We start from the raw sequence: 14250 nt of genomic DNA, 5'->3' as shown, positions 1-14250 counted from the left end.
AAAAAAAAAAAAAAAAAAGGATCGGGCCCCTTGCCACTTCTGCCTTCAGCAGGCGCCTGTGGCTGCCAGGACAACCACATATATGCAGTGACAGAAACTGAAATGGTGAAGTTTCAATTAAAAACTCATTGTTTCAATTTAGGCAGCAAAGAATGCAAACTGAAGGACTAAACCCACGTCATGTGTACAAGAGCCTAACTTGGCAGTGTCATAAGTAATCAAGTAGGTTACACATTGGGAATAGATCAGTGTAAGTCACTGCAGTGAAACAGTGCAGCTGGCATGATTTGGCATTTCAGGGTTTGCCAAGTGAAGGGCAATATAAGATAAAGTCAGTTCCATCATGCCTAACACTCACAAAGAAAGATCCAGCTCAGACATAAATGCTGGATTGTTTTTATTGGCAAATTATTTTTCTTGCAAGCCACCCTGAGCCATTTTTGGGAAGAAAGGCATATAAATCAAATAAACTGCTGAATTGCAATAGCTTATGCTCAGGCTGAAGTTGCTCCCCAGAGAATTATCAAACCAGTATAAATTATGCACATTTTATAGGCCCACCGGGTGCCAAGTCAGGGCATGCCCTCTCCACACTAACTTATCTTCTGATTATTTTTCACTTTGTGCAGGATACACACTTCTCCTCACATCACATAGATGCAAAGAAGGGGAAGGAAGAGGGGACTGTAGTATATGAATAACTGCACAGCCCAGTATGCTTGGTTATTCCTGGATTTGTCCATTTGCCTACTATAAATGGAGGCCTTTTTCTGTGCTCAATGTACTGAGGATTTGAGTGTATTATAGCTCCCAGCTATGTGATTTTTTGCTCAAACTATAAAGGCTTATATTTTTAACTCCAGAAGTCCTCAGTTAAGTTCCCAATCAAGCAAAGTGGTAATCATCACACTAATACTGGTTGCTGCTTAGGTGCAGAGAAAGACCTGCTTGTACCAACCATTGCTGTTCTGAGAACACTGGACTTCCTTGGGAGCTTGAAGAGAATGATCTTTCTTTCACCCTTCAAACATCTGTTGAGAGGCTTTGAGTCTGGTTGCTAGTGAGCTCATTAGGACAAAGAAATATGCTAGTGTTTGGCTACAGCTGTTTCAGATCCACAAATATTGGATTGTTACTGTCACTTTGAATATTTGGTGGTTTAAGGGAACGAGAGAGATATCAGTCACCACTTCAGAACTTGAAATAATTCAGATGTTCAACAGCAAAGGCAAAACTCACTAGTTTGGCTGTTGGTAAATGAAGCCTCCCTCTCATCACACATTACCTGTAACTTAGCCCCTAAACAACCGATCAGCGAAGGTTTCATTTGCGTCAGTAGCACTGGTATTTGCTGGTGCTGTTAAACTGCTTACCTTTGTTGCAAGCAGTGCCTCTCCCGGGACATCACTCCTCCCCCGCAGGTGCGGGAGCATGTGGACCAGGAGCTCCATTCCCCCCACCACTTGGTGACCTCTTCATCCCATGTGCCAGCTCCTTCTGCTGCCTCACTACTGTCCTGACAAAAACAGAGAATGGTTAGCTTGAGAACCTCAGACCTGTACCCATACAGGATGCGTAGGGGGGGCATGTGCCCCCCAGCTAAGATTTACTGCCGACAACACTGCCACTGGCATCTGAGGGCAGTTGTTGCTCACCACCCCCTGCCCCTTGCCACCAACACTGCCGCAGCCGCCTGTGGGCGGTCCCCACTTGCTGCCGCCACATCCCTGCTGCCAACACAGCCACCTGCAGGCAGTCACTGTGCCCCCCCAGCCTCAGGAGGTATTAGTCATTCATGCTTGTACCTTCCCTGCTAGGAGAGGGGACAAGCCAGTGCTAGGCAGATCCTCCAGGACTACAAGAGTAAAGATTTTAAGTCTTCTGATTTGAAGGGGATGGCCCTACTACTGCACACTGAGAACTGTATGGCTCTTGTGACCTAGACCCTAGTGTTTTCCTGCTCCCAAGGTACAGGTAGTTCCCCAGGCAGTTTATATTAGCCACTTGTGTTCCTAGTCTGTCCTGGCCTGAGCACCAGCACAGAGGAACTGTGAATCAACTCTCAAAGCCTATTCCCTGAATCCAAGCTTTACAATTTGGTTTAAACCCTGAGTCCTGGTGTTCTAAGAATCCCTCATTTTGCATGTAGCCATTCCTGACGGGACAGGCTGCTTCCTAGCTTTGTGCTGTTAGACTATCAAATAGATTTCACCAAGGCTTTCATCTGATCTGGGAGCAGTCACTATAACCAAAAGGAAGCTACTTGACCTCCTGCAACTTCAGCCATCAGTGAAGAGGTGTCAAGAGCTAGCCTACAGAAGCAACAGGAGTGGCTGGACTCCATGATGACACCTTGTCTTTCAAGTTAATATGGGAGACCTATACAAAAACACAGGAGGATGTTTATTATGAAAGGGCAGCAACCCACAGGTCAGGGCAAATATTGGACTTATTTGACCATGCAGCAAGTAACAGAGTCCCCTTAATAGGCTGAGAGGGTGGTCATGGTTTTGTAGATATTAAGACAAGGTGAGACCATTTAAATCAGCGGTCACCAACCAGTGGGTCTCGATCCACCAGCAGATCTTGGAGCTTCTTGGAGTTGATCCAAGGCTCCATTGGGGGGGAGCTGAGTGCCCACGTGCATGCACATGCATGCCCCAGCCCAGCCCAGCAGGTCAGTCCATAGGGCAGGGAAAGGGCAGGGGCTAGATTGAGGCCCCCACAGTGAGGGACAGTGCCACAGAGGCAGGAGCAGGGGTAAGTTGAGTGGGGCCCCAGCCAGGTGGGACTTACCTGCTGGGGAGGTGCACCCTCAAATAATTTTTTCTCCCTCTGCCTCAATATGCACCCCCCCTTCTCTCCCCAGACTTACCTGCTGGGTGGAGTGGGGGGATGGAAGTGGTAGCGGCACACGGTAGATCTTGGGTTGCTTTTAAATGCCAAAGGTGATTTCCTACTTAAAAAGGTTGGAGACCACTGATTTAGAACATCTAGTCTGACCTCCTGCTGTACATCATCAGCCATCATACGTCAGCCAAATACCTTATAACAAACCCAATGACCTAGGTTAGGTCTAGTATTTCAGTACAAAAAAACAAAATGTGGGCCACTGGCAGAAAACAAGGAAGACCAAGGTGCAACTCAGATGAGCTCCTATCCAGTATGAACATGTTTTGTATTGTGTTATGGAAATTTGGCCCTATTTATCAGAGTGGAGTCTCCTGGATGCTGAGCACTTCTGATAATCTGACTCCAGTTGTGGGTATTAACACTCAAAAATTTAGACCTGGGTCAAACCTCACTGTTGGAGAACAACTCCAACTTCATCACTCTCAGGATATACCAAGTGTCCAGCAGCCCAGCATCCACCAGTGAACTCTTAAAATAGGCTCTGATGTTCCTGTAAACTTCCTTCTGGCAGTAGCCTGGACCCTGTCATGTGTCACAACTGATAAGCAGTTTCACTCTAGAGCTGCTATTAGCTATTTCCCTCTCTGGCTTTTGCCAGGAAGTTAAGGCATCCTTCCCTTTCAGGTTCCTTCTTCTTATTGGACAGATGCTACAGTTTGGACTGAAAGAAAGCCCTTCTCCCAGCACGTTCCTACAGAAGCTTGGTTAGAACATGGAGAGGATACCCCCACCAGACCACTCAGAGAGTATGGAAGGAGGAACCTCATGTTTTACCCTGAATTCTTCCTCCAAACAATACCCCCTGTGGAGATGATTCAAGCCAATTCTACACATGCACATGGCTATATTGGCTATATGGGGCTCTGAATAGATGCACAGACTCCTTTTTGTAGATCTCATTTTGGGATTAACCCTTCACTGGTCCCACCATCCATACTGCCATCACTATGAATTCTGTTATGTTTACCTGCCACAACTAATACTAACTGGAGAGCAGATGTCTTTCAGTTATGAATTCCAGAGTTCTCCTGATCTTGCCAATAATCCCACCTATTGAGTAATAACAATGGGTCTCTGCAATTTAACTGTGGGGGCTCATTAAGTGTTCATTAATCTTTTATCCGTTTACTCTGTGTAGAGGTGTAGAGTATGCGGGGGCTGAGGGCCCTGGCCCCCCTCAGGAAGAGGGCTGTCACTTGAAATGTGTTACACTTTCCATGTGCAACTCATCTTAGGCCCCCGCCCCAGGCAAAAATACAAGTCAGCACCTATGACTCTATGGATTAATTTGCTGACTTCCTGGAGCCTCCTAATTCATCCAAGTGCACTGTTAGCATCTGACAGATTTTTTTTTCCCAGCATGCCTTTCTGGGCCTGTTCCTTTAAGTCTAGCAGAGCCCAGCAGTTGCAGCCCTACCATAGCCATTTTCTGGTAGGCTGTTGATGCCTGTATTTCCTTCTCATCCAGTATGTAAGTAGTTTTTGTGCTTTACTTTCTCTGGTCATTGAAGATATGTATCATGTATTCATATAGTGCATGACAGTATAAAGGATCACAGAGTATTTAACAAACTAATATACACAGTCTATGAACCATACACAGCGAAATCCCCTTGTCTTGTAGTGAAATACATTAATATGTAGTGTTAAATGTAGCAACTACTTCAGCAACAGTTTTTAAAAGTAGTATATGGCAGAAGTATGTCAAGTCAGCAAGCAAATGCCACTATTCAACTGAAACTGAAGGGAAGCAGTTAAGATTTTGCAATAAGTAAATTCAAATTAATTTATATCTGGGTAACATGTTTTACTAAACAGAAAGCACAGGCCACTAATATCAAGGTTACCCCTCCCCACCAGCAGCAGAACTTTTTCATTTTTCAGCAGATGCCTAGTACATTTTTTAACTATTTTGGAAACTAGTGAATGGGCAACAAAAATATCAAAACTTACTCATCACGGAATGTATTTTTCATCTACTTTTGTCATCTGTAATTTAGCTTTTTTATGTTATTTCACAATACAATGAACATGCAGTATTGTGAGTTGGAAAAGTGAATTCTCAGTTGTGAGAGCTGCCTACAATATCTGTTAATAAAACTATCAAAGGAGGGCAAAGCTAACCAGGTTCCTTGCGAAGATGACTAAGTGTAATTGAACGGGGTTCTACTGTGTATGTACATTTTGCATAGCTACAGAGGAAAGAGAAAAGGATTCTAAGGGTATCTTTAGTCAACCTATGTTCCGGTATAAAATCTAACTGACCCAGCCCTCAATCTTTGATGATTGATACTAGCACCATGAGGCCTGCCCTGGAATAACATTTGGCTAAGAGTTGCAACTACCAGGAATGAGAATGATATAATTAATTTACATAGTGATACTACCTGGAAAGAACCACTAGATGGTAGTTCAGAGGTGCTAGGAAGCCTTACAAGACCCTGTGAGGAGTCCCTGCTTCAGAGACCTTCCAGTCTAAAGGATGAATGGGAAACCCAAAATAAAGAGAGGTGAAAAGACTCCTTGTATGAACTCAGGTAATAATAAGAACTCAGGTTTTCTGAGTCCAACTCCAAGGCCCATTGTGAAACTATGCTGCTTCTTAAATGCACGACACCTGTAAGTGCATTAGGGGGCTGTCAAGCAGATAAGAAACAGCTGTCTCCTTCCTGGCCCCTGCCAATGAACCAAGTATATTCTAAGCCACTCTCCTCAATAGAGACATGAACATGTGAGCACTCACTGTAAGGTACTGTCTGTTACTTCAAGGCATTGGAGTCAACAAGGCTACCATTTCTGAAAGCTGTATTGCAGAACGGAGGGGATAATTTTGTAGTGACAGTTTTGCAGTCTGAAGTGGAGAATTAGCTTGTTCATTCTTGTGACTCTTCTTGTTCAGTTAAAATAGAATGTTTCCATCCCCCTGCTACAATAACCAGACACATTAGGTAGTGCCAGAGGTCAAAATGAAGCCTTATATGAGGGATTGTGGTCAAAAAGGAAGAAATCAGATTTAAGGAGAGGCAGCAGGGTATTCTGTGGTCAGGTGTTTAAGACCCTGGAATGGGAATTGGGAGACATAGCTGCTCTTCCTGTCTCATGAATTCTGTGTGTGACTTCAGGGAAATCACTTTACCTCAATATGTCTCTCTTTTGCCTATTTAAATTGCAAGCTCTCTTAGGCAGCGACTGTTGTCATCTTATGTGGACATGTTGAGGTTTACTGTGTCTTTGGGTCTCTAGCATTACTATAACGCAAATCATTTCCAACAGTAACATTCCATTGACATGTTTTAATATGAGCCATTCTTGACTCACAAGAGCAGCCATGGACCTACTGTCATTTCCTCTCCTGAGCTATAAAGATTTGGTATCTGATAGATGGTTTTCTTACATCTCAGGTCATGGAAAATCTAAAGTGATTTGAATTTGCCATTGGGCATTTCCCAGGGAAATAAGGACAATGCTAACATGTTTCTTGTTGGCAAAAGCAAATGTACTTGTTGTAAGTACCCGTACTGTAAGGGAAAGAACTGTGTGCATGTGAGCAACTGGACCTGTTTACAGATGAACCTCACATCGTTTTCCTCTATCACTATGGCTTGGATTCCCTGGTGAGGTAATGCAATAACAAGGTTGCAGGTACTGAAAGGCTGGGCAGCTGTTTCCAGTTTTTGGCTAAATTTGTTGGTTTGAGAGAAATAAACCTTTATTAAATGACTCTGACATTCTAATGACACTTCTTGCCTTTAGTTATGATGCTAGCATTAGATATTTTCTAAACTTCCAAACAGCATGGGCTAAATCACATATTATATCAGCTTCTAGGCTTAGTCTTCTCCCAGTTTCTAAGGCTCCTTTGGTAGATTTCAAGGTCTGCCTATCAGCCGAGTGAATTCTTCATTTTGGGAGAAGTCTCAGATATATGCCCATGTCTAGAAGACCTAGGAAGAAGAATGTCATGTTAAGCAAAGCTTTGGCACAGTCTAGAAAGGGGAACAAAGGTAGATTGGAGCTACATTGGAACTTCCCTCTTTCTCAGGAGACTGCTAAAGCAGCTTCAAATCATGGGCTCTGGCAGTGGCTTCAAATTGTGGGCTCCTGCAGCAGCTCTTAGGGAGCCATTCCATAACCCAGTACTAAAGAAGCTCAGCAAAACAGCATGCTGGGAAAATGTTGGACATGGGGCGGTAACATATGCCAACACTGGCAAGGCTTTCTGCATGTTCTGTTGGTGATGGTTCTGGTTAAGGGAAATGAGAAGGTCAAATGCAAATTCTTAAGGTGAAGAGAGATTTATTAGCGTAAACAAACATAAGGACAGAAATTAAGACAGCTGACAGATGGGCTATGCTCAGACTCAAAAAGGAACTTTCTCCAAATGTTTCCTGTGGGTCTTTCTAAGCTTCCAGGATGGTGCATCTAGCTTTCCCTCCTCACTTTCCTCCAGCATCAGCATAACTTAAACTTGCTAACCAAAGCTTTCCAATTTCCCAAAACCCATATGTAGCCATCCCAAAGAAGTACTCTGGACCTAGTATGATGGCCCTTTTCTTCCATAATGCACCAAGTTTGAAGCAGGAGCTTTCAGAGCTGGAAGTATGAGCTGTTACAGCATGAACTAAAGAGATCAAGATTGATAATAGCTCCTATCTTCTGAATTTGCAAAATAGAGGGAAAACAGCTATATGACATCAGTATAGCTTTTAATTTCATCCTTAATTGTCATACACTTATCTTATGGTTCATACATCAAAGATTTCAGAGAAAGTCTGGATAAGACAAGAGATGTCCCTTTTTATATCCTCTTATTTAGAGAAGTGTGGATGAGTGAATCTCCCCTGTTAAAATAATCACAGATTTATGATGCCCATATAAGAAATGGATCTACTTTTGAAAGCTTGGGTTAACCACTGTAGGGAGTCCCACTCAATTCAGCCAAAGGCTTTTCAGGATATATATACAGGTGGCTATTTCAAACTCCAGATTAAATTAATAACCTCCATAGTTCTCCTCTTTTTACCTTCCTATGTTTGTTTTCTGAGAAAAAAAAACAACCTAATTTCTGCTTGAGTTTCTCGGTGTAACAATCCATTCTGCTCAGTGAAATGTTTAATTAGACCTACATGTAGTAATGATAAAGCCTGCTAGAATCCACATCATTTAGCCTTACCCTCTTAAAAACTAACAACATCGTCTCTTCTCCACATATTTGAAGAGGTTGTTTCTTGTTTGGATCTCATTATTTTATACTCTGTTAAAATGGAGTGACAGATTGTACCATGAAATAAAATGCTGCCAATGACTCAAGTAGCTCTGTACTTCTGATGTTTTATAAACTGGTATTCATCTAAAGTTATCTGTCATCAGGCATTGCTTTATCATCTTTGGATATTTTAGGTAGAGTTAATATATACAGTATGTATTATATGGACACAGACTGGTAGAACAAGATAATGAAAAGAAATTTCCTAGGATGTGAAGAGTAGATGAGGGAATGAGTGAGGCAGTGGGGAAGATTACCAGGGATCAGGGTTTTCCTTTCGCCACAGTAAAATACAGTAAAATGTGGATTTTCTCATTTTAAGGAGAAAAACCCAGATTTTCTCCTTTTAAAAGAGAAAAACATGGGAAACTGTGGGTTTTCCCTTGCAGGCTTACAGAGTTCCAGCCAGCACGGGGCTGATGGAAATGGGAGGAGGGTGGTCAGGCAGGGGGTGCTAGGTGCATGTGCACAAGCACACACGCACATGGGCACCAGGCAGCCTGGTGTGCAGCTCCCACATGTAAGCATGGGGTGGCGGGGAATTGAGGCCCCCATAGTGAGGAAGGGAGGGAGTTGGTCAGGGCTGGGGCTGCTGCCAGCCTGGGCAGTGCATGGGGCTTGGGGCCCAGGGCTGGAATGTGTGGCCGTAGGGCCCAGGTGGGGAGCAGGACGGAGCTGCAGGCAGCTCATCTGGGGGGACAGGGGGCCTGGCTCTCCACTGCTATGCACACTTCTGGGGGGGTATGGGGGCACATGCCCCCCAGATTTGTGTGTAGGGCAGGTGCAGGCTGTCTGTGGATGCGGGCTTCCCGCTGAAGGCTCGGGCTCCCCATCATGCTGCCTTCCCCCTAGGGCCTCCGTGGCCCATGAGGCAGGACCCAGTGCAGCAGGGTGGGGCAGAGAAGCTCGATGCCGCCACTGCCAGAAGCCCTGCACTGGCATGGCGAGGTGCCCCCTGCCTGTCCAGCAGCAGCAGGGGTGGCAGTGCAGAGGTTATCTTGCCATGGTGGCATGGGGCTTACGGCAGTGCTGCCCAGCTCTACTCTATCCTGCTGTGCTGAGTCATGTTTGCTGGACCAGGGAGCCCCGAGCCCACAGCCTGCACCCACCCTGTGCACAAATCTGGAGGGCACATGCCCCATGCCCCACCCTGGGAATGTGTGCAGCAGTGGGAAGCTGACCTCCCTGTCCTGAGTCTGCAGCAGGCAGCCCACATCCACCCCCTCCCCTCCCCCATGGGCTCCACTTCAGCCATGCCGTCCGTGGGGGAGGGGGAACTGGGCTCCATGCTCCCCTCTGCCACAGTAGCTGCTGCTTCCTGTAGCCCGGGCTCAGGCGCTGCTGCAGAGGGGGACCAGGGGGCTGTGAACCTGGGTCCCTGGCCCTGTAGCCCTGGCAGCTGGGCCTCCTCCCTGCTTCCTGGCATGGCTGGAGGGGGCGGGGAGCTGTGAGTGAGGAGTGAAGGGGACCAGGAAGGCCAGGGGGAAGGGGGAGCTCTAATTTTCCATGATAAAAAATCCAAAATCAAATGCCAAAATGTATAGGTATTTAGAATTTATTTTATTACTAGCCAATTGCCCATCAAGAATGAGGGGTGGGGGGGAGAAGCATGCGGGGACAGAGCCCCATGTCCCACCACCCCCCCGTCTGGGCCCTCTCTCCCTTTTTCTCCAGCCATGGTGATAGATACCCACTCAACTCAGCCAAAGGCAGCTGAAGCCAACCCAAAGGTGGCGGAGGACCAGGCCCGAGGATGGGGAGAAGCCAGCCTGCCGCAGCTGTGCAGGGGCTTGTTGAGTATATGCAAATCCCACTGGCTTCAAATGGAGGGGTAGATGTTCAGCAGTTCTGAAAAATCAGGTCTTATCAGGTATCCCTTCTGCAACCAAGTTATTGGGAGTTTGGGGTCCATAAGGTATTACAGGGTCAACCCCTACGTTTTGTACATAGCAGCAAATAGATACTGTTTGGTACCATGCTGGTTATTTGAGAATTTGACTTGTACCCTGTTTTCTCATACTGGGCAATCCCTAAATCAGGGAACTGTTCCATTAGATCTTCTTACAGAGCAAGGGACTAGTCAATGCGACAGAGTATGAAAGAATGGAGCCCTGAAGAAGCACCATCAGTTTTACTAACCTGTACTGTAATAGTGCAGGGGTGGGCAAAATACAGCCCGCCAGGCCATTCTATCCAGCCCGTGGGGCCCCTAAAAAGTTTAGAAAATATTTATCTGCCCCTGGCTGCCTGTCATGCGGCCCTCAATGGCTTGCCAAAACTCAGTAAGCGGCCCTCCACCCAAAATAATTGCCCACCCCTGTAATAGTGCCAAGGATCCCAAATCATGGATCCCATTGAGGCAGGTACCGTAATAGTATAGTTCTTTACTGCAGGAATGGTCTTTCTGTGTGAATACAGAATTGTTCATTAAATCAGCCATGGGGGATATTTCTATTTCAGAACCAAGTGCCTCCTTTCTGCTTAGTTTAACCCAGTTTGTTTGGCCCAACTTTTTTCTGTAACAGTGGTTGTCAACCTTTTTAGACCTGCAGCACCCCTTGGAAAATCAACTCTTGTCTTTCACTCATTTTTGAATATAGTAAAATAATAGACCAAGTCTGTTGCAAAGAACTTGAAAAGACCCTAGCAGGTCAGAATGTTTTTTAAGACCATGGATTCCTAGATGAATTCTCTGTGTTTATCTTATGAATCACGTGGAGGTATTTGCACACCTAAATGTGTAGTCTTTGGGTAAATCTGGTATCTTTTATTAGACCAACTCAAATAGTTGGGAAAAGTCTTCTTTGAAAGCTTTTGGATATAAATACCCTTAAAAGGATCTCACTGAGCCGCAGGTTGCTGTGACACCTTGGTCAAGAACATGTTCTATAGTTCTTCTCTTCTCTGCTAAGGAAGGCGGGGGATGTTGGTGGGGAAATGTTAATCTTTGGGTAATGAATACATGAGCTATCCCAAAATAAAAGCATAATGAAGACAACTTGTTTTTCCTGGTAGTAAAACTTGAGGCAAGGCACTGTACCCAACCCTGAGGTTGACCTCTCTTGCTTTACTTGGTAATACAGTATTGCCAACTCTCATGATTTTTGGCATTGTTCTTAAAGTCTACACTTTGGGAATGTGAAAGACTTAGCTCTTTCTTTTATATATATACACATAAATATAAATGTATGTAAAGAACCATGCCAAAATCATGAGAGTTGGCAACACTGGTAGTATAACAAAAGTGTCTTGTCTCCACTTTGTTGTTACCTTGGGAAAGTCCTCAGACATTCACTACCTACTCTGAGACTAAAAAGAAATACACCTTCTGTAGCAAAGAAAAGGAGAAGCACATATGAAAGTGGCCATGGGTTTCCCATCTCATCTGTATTGCAGGAACTGTGGGGTTCCCTCAGAGAAGCTAAGTGCAGAGCCACAACATGCTCACTGACCCATGAAAGCTGAGACACATGCAGGGGAGTGATTGAAGTTAGGATTTTGCCTCCTTCCATTGTTAGAAGAGCATGCCGTGTAAGAATCACCTCCTTTGAGTGAATGCCTTGTAATAAAGAGGGTTTCGGGGGCGGGGGGGAGGGGGAGGCTTTGCAGCCTCTAGGAGACCAATGTTATTAAAGAGGACACGGCTCTAAATCAGAGCCTCTCTGCTGGGTCAGAAGGTGCGTCTCCGCCTTTCCCACAAAGGACAAAACGAAGGGCTGGAGGGCTCGGCTCACACACCTGCAGCTCCTGGTGAGAGGGGGCTGGCTAAGCTGAGAGTCTACTTCACACATCCCCTGGGGCGACTGGCAGAAGAATGGCTCTATTCTCATCTCCATTCCCAAACCAGGCAGCGCTGGTTACTCGGGCTACAAAGGGAACGGTCTCCCTGCTGCTAATTAAAGGATGACAGCAATATTCTTTACCCGCCCAATGCTGAGGAATGGGTAGGGGGGGAGCGATTATTTCCTTAGGCCAGGGGTTTTCAACTTGTGGTCTGTGGATGCCTGGGGGTCCGCAGACTATGTCTGAAGGGTCCATGAAAGATGACTATGATCAATCAAAAGTATGTGAATACCCACACTTACAGTTCAAAGGGTCCGCACCTCCATTCAAAATTTCTAAAGGGGTTCACAAATGAAAAAAGGCTGCAAACCACTGTCCTAAGTTAAACCGGGACCATTTGTCTGCACTCCTCCAGGGAAGAGCCCTGCGGGCGGGTGCTCCTCCTGTACTGCCAAAGGTTGCAGTTCTCCATCCATCATCCCTTTGTTAGTGTGGGAACCATGAAGGAGGCATGAGGGGGGAACCTGAGGGGCCCCTCTGGAGGGCAGACCGCAGCCTAATTCTCCTGCAAACAACCTTGAACGTGGCAAGGCCAGGGATGGGGGGGGAAAGAAAATTCAAAACCCGCAGCACAGACTCCACTCCATGCCTGGGCTCTTTGCAAGGCTGTGGGGCCAAAATCAAAGCAGCCAGAGCAGTGGCAGCAGCCACAGCAGCGTTGCCAGGTGTATGATAATCATCATATTTGTACAATAATTTCAACCCTTGTATGATGTATGATAGATAATGCTAAAAATGTTCAAAATGTACTACACTTTTTGAGGCAGCTAATTGATGCAGAATATGCAAAACCCAAGTCACTTTTAGGCGGGGCCGGGAGTGGGGGGTGTCTATACATTCATTAATGCACCTCAGATAGCATACATTTCGCTTAGTACTTCCTTAATAAAATACTAACTAAATGCGCGGTACCTAAAGTTACTGCACAGTAGTGCCGGCACATGGCTATTTAGTGACGCGTACTGCGCATTAACCTAGTAACAGGCTATAAGTATGGCTTTTGCCATGACACAGTACTGCACAGTGTTATTAAGCTAATGTGCAGTAAGAGTCTTGTGCAGACGTGCCCATGGAGTCTTAACCGACTTTGGGATTCACTGTCAGCACTTTCTTATGACTGCTTGCCTCGAAAGAAAGAAATGCTTCAGCTTTGACCCAGTTCTCACTCGCTCACTGGATACTATACTGAGCCAGATAAAGTAACTGCATAACAATCACATCACCAAAACTCATTGTGTGATAATACTAAGAGCTGTATTCTAAATGCTCTATACAGTCTTAAGGTAACAGAATAACAGTATAAGGCAACATGTTACTTAAAAAAGACTTATCTGCATGCTTATTTGCATGCTCTTTTTTCAGCGCGTTTCAGAAAATATGATCATTTGAGCTTCCAATATGATAATTTCAGATTTAAGACCTGGCAACACTGAGAGGGAGGCAAATTGGGACAGGGAGCCAGGGCAGTGCGGGCAGGGACACGTTCAGGCTGCGTCAAGGCGCGGCCACCTGACTTGCATGAGCGCGGCAGAGGGCTGCCAGCCTGACTCCCCTGAGGCGGCTTCTGGGGGCTGCCTACTGCATCCTTTTGGCACAGCTCACAATAGATCCTATATTGCAGACCCAGATCCCATCCAGTGAACTGAACTGGCTCTAGGAATGAATATTTAAATGATAGGATTGATTCGGTACCTATACAAGAGTACCCAGCCTCCTGACGCTTTAACTCGGGGACTAATAAGTACTAGGAAAATGCAAGGCATCAATAAACACGGCAGTTTGCAAGTCCGAACTCCATGTCTCTTTCGTGATCGCCTTCTTTCCCTTCAACCTAGCCGGTACAAGTGTAACCCACTGGTGCAGGGGGCTGCAGCCTTCCAGGGACAAAAGGCTGGACGGCCCCTCATACCGCCGCGGCGAAGACAAACTCGTGCCTGCAGCCGGCCGGGCAGTGATGCGACCCGCATCGTGTCCCAGCACCACCCGTGCTGCCTCACCCTGACACCCAGCCACGACGGGGGCTGGTCTTTAGCACCAGTGCAGGCTGAGGCTTGACCTGGCACCTCGGGCTCTGCAGCTAAACACCCGTGACTGCCCCCGCGCCCCGGGGAAGAGCAGCCCGCGGGACCCGCCGTCGGGGTGCGTGTGTCCCCCGGCCCCTCAGCGGGCGCCCAGCGCTGCCCGCGAGGAAGGAGCGGGCGCGGCGGAGGCAGGGCAGGGCTGGGCGG

The 14250-nt window shown here is 46.3% G+C and overlaps 1 protein-coding gene across 3 annotated transcripts in view; it reads right to left on the bottom strand.

Moving 5' to 3' along the window:
- The window catches only part of LOC109286964 (ADAMTS-like protein 2), a 37935-nt gene extending 36311 nt beyond the window's left edge, over nt 1–1624 (bottom strand). For all 3 annotated transcript variants that reach the window (XM_019501793.1, XM_019501794.1, XM_019501795.1), the window contains exon 1: nt 1374–1624. In XM_019501793.1, the coding sequence (XP_019357338.1) occupies nt 1374–1588 (215 nt within the window). In that variant the 5' untranslated portion in view covers nt 1589–1624. The remainder of the gene's footprint in view (nt 1–1373) is intronic.
- Between the last annotated feature and the right edge of the window lie 12626 nt (nt 1625–14250).

This window comes from Gavialis gangeticus, unplaced genomic scaffold (genome assembly GCF_001723915.1).
Source record: "Gavialis gangeticus isolate Ggan-Ray unplaced genomic scaffold, GavGan_comp1, whole genome shotgun sequence".
In the NCBI taxonomy this organism is placed as follows: domain Eukaryota; kingdom Metazoa; phylum Chordata; order Crocodylia; family Gavialidae; genus Gavialis; species Gavialis gangeticus.
The sequence above is the reverse complement of the archived record's forward strand: the minus strand, read 5'-3'. Positions and strand labels throughout refer to the sequence as shown.